This window comes from Limulus polyphemus, unplaced genomic scaffold (assembly GCF_000517525.1).
Source record: "Limulus polyphemus unplaced genomic scaffold, Limulus_polyphemus-2.1.2 Scaffold421, whole genome shotgun sequence".
Taxonomy (NCBI): Eukaryota; Metazoa; Arthropoda; class Merostomata; order Xiphosura; family Limulidae; genus Limulus; species Limulus polyphemus.
Genome location: NW_013666031.1, coordinates 380,121 through 387,320, shown reverse-complemented (window position 1 = coordinate 387,320; position 7,200 = coordinate 380,121). Strand labels below are relative to the sequence as shown.

At 29.6% G+C, this 7,200-nt stretch overlaps 1 protein-coding gene across 1 annotated transcript in view; it reads left to right on the top strand.

Annotated features, from left to right (window-relative positions):
- Positions 1-289: 289 nt before the first annotated feature.
- LOC106458151 (peptidyl-prolyl cis-trans isomerase-like) overlaps positions 290-7,200 on the top strand; it is a 16,658-nt gene continuing 9,747 nt past the window's right edge. Inside the window, exons 1-2 of the mRNA XM_013917612.2 lie at positions 290-741; positions 3,155-3,185. Coding sequence (XP_013773066.1) covers positions 673-741; positions 3,155-3,185 — 100 coding nt within the window. The 5' untranslated portion in view covers positions 290-672. The remainder of the gene's footprint in view (positions 742-3,154; positions 3,186-7,200) is intronic.

The window sequence follows — 7,200 nt, the reverse complement described above, 5'->3', positions numbered from 1 at the left end:
TAAAGTTTTTACGGAAAATTAAGTAACAACACAGAGACCTAACAATATATTTGGCATTGTAAACCAAAGAAGTCTATCTTAATATTAAAAAAGTAATAGCAATATAATTCTGTAATTTCTATTGGGTTTTGAGTCCGTTTTACTTCACCATAAAGTAACGTAAATTAACCGAAGGGTGTGAAGAAGAAAAGAAATATTTAACATATATACATATAAATAATTCTGTAATTTTGTTTCACCTTTTCATTGTGTGCAAGTATACATTGACGAGTGAAGCGTCTTAGAGAAATTGAGCCTACGGGGTTTACATTAGTAGTTATGTTGAAATTATCCGATATGCAAACAAGATCTGAAATACATTGATAATTGTTTCTGAAAGTGTTCATTTAAATTATAATTTTCTCTTAAATTTAAAATTATAAAATTAGTTTGCATTTGAGCTAGAAAGTAGGTGGATAAGGAAAGAAGATATAACTTTGTTCCCTCCAGTTCAGCCATTATTACCGCCTTTCACGGCACTCCTATAAAAAGGCACGTGCGCGCAAACTTGTATCGCCATAGTTACGAGGAGGTACGTACGAGGAACAACGGTGACGCCATTAGTGGGTATTGTCTTTTGTTAGGAGCGGTTCCGGTTAATTCAGTGAAAGTTATAATCTTTGCTAACATAAAATGAGTAATCCAAAGGTATTTTTCGATGTCACTGCTGGCGGCCAACCGTTGGGTAGAATTGTTATGGAAGTAAGTTTTTACTTTAGCATAATATTAATAAGTTCATTGTACTTATACTAAGTACAAGTTATACTATTAAGTTTTAAGTATAACTCAGTTATAAGTTCTACTAGTAGTATTATTTCAGTAGTAGTTGTACTTGCCTGGATAATTCGAATAAATAATAACGTTTCATCAAAGCAAGTTTGTTTTAACTCTTTGTTATATACTTAGGTGAAGATTAGGGTAAGTTTTTGTGACAGAAAATAGTTTATTTTAAAATTAAATATTTTAAGCATATACGTCGCCATTATGACATCATAATCGTAGTGAAAGTGTTACAAGAATAAACGTTTAACCTAACTATGAAATATAGAATTTAAGACTTTTCAGACCCAAAAAAATAAAGCTTTTAAACTTAAGCTAAAAAATTCTAAAGCTTTTAAACATCTCGTTAGATTTCTTTGATCTATACAGAAACTCGTAACATTAATATTAATAGTTAATACTAGCACTAATCACTTAAAGGTAAATTAATTTTTAATGAAGAGCCGTGAATTGTTTTCCAAATCACTATTTACCGTGGCAAATTGTATATAATGTGAATAATAAATGTTTATATATATTGCCTACAATTACTTTCATAGTGTGTTTGGACTAGTAAATTAGTAGTAATTGTTCAGACCACTTGCTGTACCATGACGAAAGGATAACAATAAGGAATGTACTAGTAACTGTCAAAATAGGAACATACTCCTTGAATCCGAGTTGATAAGGATAATGGTCCAAAAGTTATTTAGAAGCATTATTAAATTTAATCTAGGGTAATTTGCAAAGGAAAGTGTTAATTTTGCATTTCTGCACAGCTTTGATAATACTTACCCCAAACAATGGATATTTCTGTTTTTTTTTCTTTAGAATTTTTCATCCTCTATGAGTAATGATATCAACATTTAGCCTTTTATATAACATTCCTTCTTTCTGATTTTATTAGTACAGTCTATGTTCTCTTATGAATCCTGTTTCAAAAATAGCTGTAGATTACAAACTATTTAAGTAAATACTAAATGTAGTCAATAAAATGGTGTTTTGGAAGCTGTGGTTTTATGGAGAAAGTGATTAGATGTAGTTTGTGCCAAGAATAACAGAATATAATATTGTTTTTAGAATATTTCATTCTTGAATGTTTTTTGTTTTTTTTACTCACTGTGGGGTATGCATCTGGTAAGACTAGATAAGTTTTGGAGAATATGGCAGGTAATGTCAATATTCCAATTATTCAAATATAACTTCAATATTTAATGTAATTCTAAGAATGTACGAGTGAAAGTGAAGAATATGTACATGAAATGTTGAATATGCTGTATTAGTATATTCAGTGCTGATAAGGCCTTTTGTCCAATAGTAGGGTTTATCAGGCTGGTTGAGATACAGTTACTTCTTTCATAAACTATATTATCATTATTTCTACTTCCATTAACTTATTCAGAAGAACTTGTGAACCAGCAGATCAAGCAACCACAGTTTGGATGAGAGAAGAATACATTAATAATTCTCAGAATTTGTTAGTGAAACTGAAGAAAAATGTAGGACCATATGATGACCCAAAATACCAGTGCTGATGATGTGTTGCCCAATATGAGGGCTTGTCAGGTTGGCTGGTGTATGACAAATGGATGATATTAAGTTTATTTTATTAAAACCACATAGAAAAAAAACAACAAAGTTTGTCTGAGGAAAAAAAAAGCTATTTAGATAAATGATTTTAATCAAGAATATTGTTGACAAAAATTTTTATATATATTGAAACTGGTAAGGTATCAAAAGCAATGCCATTGAAATTGACTGGATGTATAAAATAACTGTCTGAATAGTAGAAACAAATGCAAGTTGTGTTTATGAAACACCTGTGACCTCTGTGATATTATACTGTATATTTAAGCTCCACCACAATGACTAAAAGTTAATGAGGTCTTGAACTTTTGGTATGGTGGTGCCTTTTTAGGTTTGGTCCATCCACTTGTTCTTTATCTTGTTAAAAAAATATGAATGGATACATATTGGCAAACCAATGTGCTCTGCTTCATGAAGCAGTGGGAACAAAATAATTCTAAAGTGATAGTGTTTTATCTTTAAAAAAATTGTTTTATTTTTAATACTTAGAATTGTCTTGTAACAATATTTTTGAAATTTTGCAATGTAAATGAATTGTAAGAAAAACTAAAGGGGGGGGGTAGATAATAAATGTTAACAAATCTACAAATATTTTAAGAAAACTGATTAATTACATATTATAGTAGGATTTGTACTATATTTTAATTTATTGTATAAATACACCCTAGTGTATAGCTAAGAATTCCTTATTACTATTGATTTTTTTATTTCTTTCTCTCTTAAAGTTATGTAGTGTGGTTTAATGAAGCATTTTATTTTTCCTTTGTAGCTATTCCAAGATGTAGTACCCAAGACAGCAGGTATGTTTTATCTTGTATTTTATAAATGTTATTGAAGAGTTAACATTTAATTTAAAATTATTATTATTAATACTACAATAACAGTCAATACTTTCAGCAGAAAGTTTAAAGTAGAGAATTTTACACCTATGACAGTGCTGTTTTGTACACATTACGTGTGTAATTACAAAAGTTGGTAACAATGGGTCAATGTTATGTTCTTAGATTTCCCTTGCATTTTGATAATGTTTTGTGTAGAGTTGCAATTAATTATGAACATTGATCAGTATGTAATGTAATTAACTAATTGAAATTAGTGTTTTTAGTTATTGCTGTTTTAAATTATTACAACTTTCCATGTAGTCCAAATGCTGGTTACTACAACTGTTGGCATGTGGTGCAAATGCACGTATTTGACATTGACGGATTGTGTCTGTTGTTCCTGTTTACTTTGTATGCTTAAATAAGTAGTTTTAATGTTATATCTTGTTTACTTATTATGAGCTACAAATGTAACTGTTAGTCAGGGAAAAATAGTTTTTTTAAAAATACATGTGGTAATATAGTATCCATTCTTTATATGCTTACAAAAATGTTGATTGCTTATTTAATTTTTTCAGAAATTTCTAGGCATTGACTAAACAGTAACAGTACTTAATATTATTAAGTCAACCTGATTAGTTGAAATATTAACCTATTTACTCTAAAAGTATTCTTGGAAAATATATTAATCCTTGTACTGGTATCAATATTTTTTTATTTTTTTTCCATATTGATGGAATTAAAAAAAAATTTATTAGGTTATAATTAAAAAAAATTCATAAATGTTTTGAATATCTTCTCACTTTACACTTCCAGAGCTGGGTAACTTTTACTCTTTGTCATTGGTGTCTCATGAAATATTACTATTATGTCAGTTAATGTTATGGAAATATTAAATTAATTGAAGTTGGAGTTTCTGATTTATTACTTTTTGATTATTTCTATTATCAGTTATATGTGAGGATAAATGAATTAATCAAATTTAATCAATTAATGACTCCCACAATTAAGGTACTGTCAAATCCATATGAAGTCTAGTCAGCTATTTGAAAACACTAAAGTTTTTTTTGAAATTTGTTAGCCTTTTGTGTGTGATCCTGTGTGTTAACTTGTATCAGAACTATCAAATTCTTGTAATTGTCTACCTTTATCCACTTTATGAATAATTTAATTTCATATTCAAGCATTGTTGGGTGGCTTATTTTATAGGCCCAAAGAAATGTTTTGCACTGTTTTTGGGTTGTGTGAAAAGTGAATGAAACTTAAGACCAACCAGTGATAATGCAAAACCACTTTATATTGGCTATAACATTAAGGCTGAGCCCCTAGAGGTAATGTTAGGAATAATAACTAGAATTGTATATATAATCATTTTTCTTCATATGTGAGATTCCAGCTATTAGTTTTTACATGTAAAAGAGACATCAGATGTTTAATCAAAAGCCAGCTTGGTTTCAACATCTGACAAGACCACTTTAAGCTAAAGAACTTCCTGACCTCCTATATGCTTAAGGGAATTTTTAGTGGGGTTACTTAGGCATTGTTGACCAGTTTTTCTACCAGGAGACAATGTGAAACTGAAAAGGACATGTGAATATGACAAGTAGCTTTTTTCAGGAAGCAAGAATTCTGTTAACTTGCTCTATTTACTGTGGCTTTTGACTAAATACTGTATAAGTTTTTATTAGTGAAGCAGTATACTTCCCTCTACAAGATTTATGTTTATAGTAAAACAATTTTTGAATATGCAAATTGGAAAGTTGCATGTCCGCCACAACTGATTGTCTCGATGGAATGACATGTATCAGAACTATGTTTTGACATTGTTTGGCAAACTTTTAGTTAATGTCATGTCACCATAAACTAATTTTGATGAAGGGTATGTAAGAGCCCTTCTTGTGCAAAAAAGTCTGTGGCAAAATATGTTTATGTTCCCCCAACAACAGTATGCAGTGTAATCAAGAGGGCTCTTCATTAGGAAAAGTTGTTCAAGTATATACACAAGTTTATTCCACTTGACAAAATGTGTACCTTTTAACTGTAAAAGTTTTATGCCATTTTATAACAGTTGGTGGATGAAGTCAATTCCCAGAAGTATTATATGGCACATTATGATTTATTATTATTATTCCAACTCTTTGTAGTTAAAGGTTAACAGGGGTATAGGTTCACAGAAATAAGGCTTTCAGTCATGCACCCCATTGAACTATCTTATAACTCAAGCAACTGGAGAATAAAATTAGTATTCATGCTATTATATACAAACATGTTCTGGTCAAGTTACCAGACATAGTATCTATTAATTTCTGTGTGATTAGACTGAAGTGGGTGCTGGGAAAATGTCATCCTCGAATATTTTAGATTACAGACAGCAAACGAGAGAAGTGGTGTGCTTTGGACATAATAGCTTGACGGCAATAACTTTTCCAGTGGAAACTGTACCGTTAAGCTATTGTCAAGAAGCATGATTGTCAGATTTGTGATGTTCTAAATTTTTTTGATATAACATAGTTAACTATATAAGTCTTGCTAAGCATGACAAAGGTAAAATTTGTTTGTTGAACATTGACAACACCTTGGAAAATTGCATTATTTTTGTCAGACTTTAACATTTTTGGTTAATATCCAAATAATTAGTTATTTAATATTGTATTAGCAAAAAAAGTTGACTCGTCTTGTTTTTCTCAAGTTTTATTTATCAAAGCTAACAATCATTAAATTTTTTAACCTTCATAATATATTCAGTTGAAAAGTCATCACAATAACCAAAAAATATTGATTTTAATTAGAGAAATATAAGACTGGAAACCTTCGGACAAAAAATTGAAATCAAACAGTTTAGTTTTTATAGTTCGGATATCTAGTCACACAAGTAATTACCTCTTTTTAAAATTCATGAAATAAACTAAGCACTGTGTAACTAAATATTAAATTCCCAATATTTTGAGTTAAAATATTGTAAGAAAATGTTTAAAGTTCATTTGTCTACTATTAATCAATTGAACATCTGTGGCTAGAGATGGTTAACCTAAATTTAGGAATACTGTAACTTAGATTGCCATTCACATCCAAAAGCTTTTAAAACAGTATATTTGACATGGATAATATTAAGATAAATATTGATGCAGAAAAGTTTTTTAATCTAGATTCAGTAATGATTTGTACTTTCAGTTGAATAACTTTTGAATGAGTGGTGAATGAACATTAATTATAAACTATAATAGTATAGTGAAGGTAATTCTTAGGTAGTAGTATTTATGTTATATAATATAATTTGAAAGCTTGAGTAGTTTAAGCTAGAAGGAAAATTTACAAAGAATGACTTATGTTTGAGGCTAAGTCAAATTTTAATGGTAATTACCCATATAAATGCAGCAATCATAAATGTATTTCTCCAAGTAAATGTAACTTGCCTATTCAGGTTAAACTGACAATATTAATGTAGACTTCCACAAGTTCTGCCCTAACAGCACTTGGGTAGAAGTGGTGTAGTTTGGAGTGGCCTTATGATAAAAGGCTTTTGTAATGGAAACTAAACTGCATTTTCAGTACACTGAAATGACAAGTAGCACTGGCACATGGAAGTACCATGATCTTTGAGGCACAAAACTCAATTTTCTGGATTGTCTTATCAATTACTGAAGGCAGAAAACATGTATCTTGTGGTAATTTAAATATAACTTTATTTACAACTTTAAAAAAAAAATGCAGAGAACAATCAAGTTTCTGTACTCTAGCTATAACAAGATAACTGCTGTTATTAAAATGTCACTAATGCCCATAAGTTTATTTTTATGCAAAGAAAGTGGTGGGTGATGAGGCTTGTAATTCTAAAATATGTGATAATGTAAACTACAAATAATGATTTGTTACCTTGACTGCACTAAAAAAAATTGTAAGAATTACTTAAGGCATATAATCACCAAATGCAAGCAATACCTCAATGGACCGGGGGATTTAAAGGTATTTACCTCCCAAAAAAAAAAAGAAACCT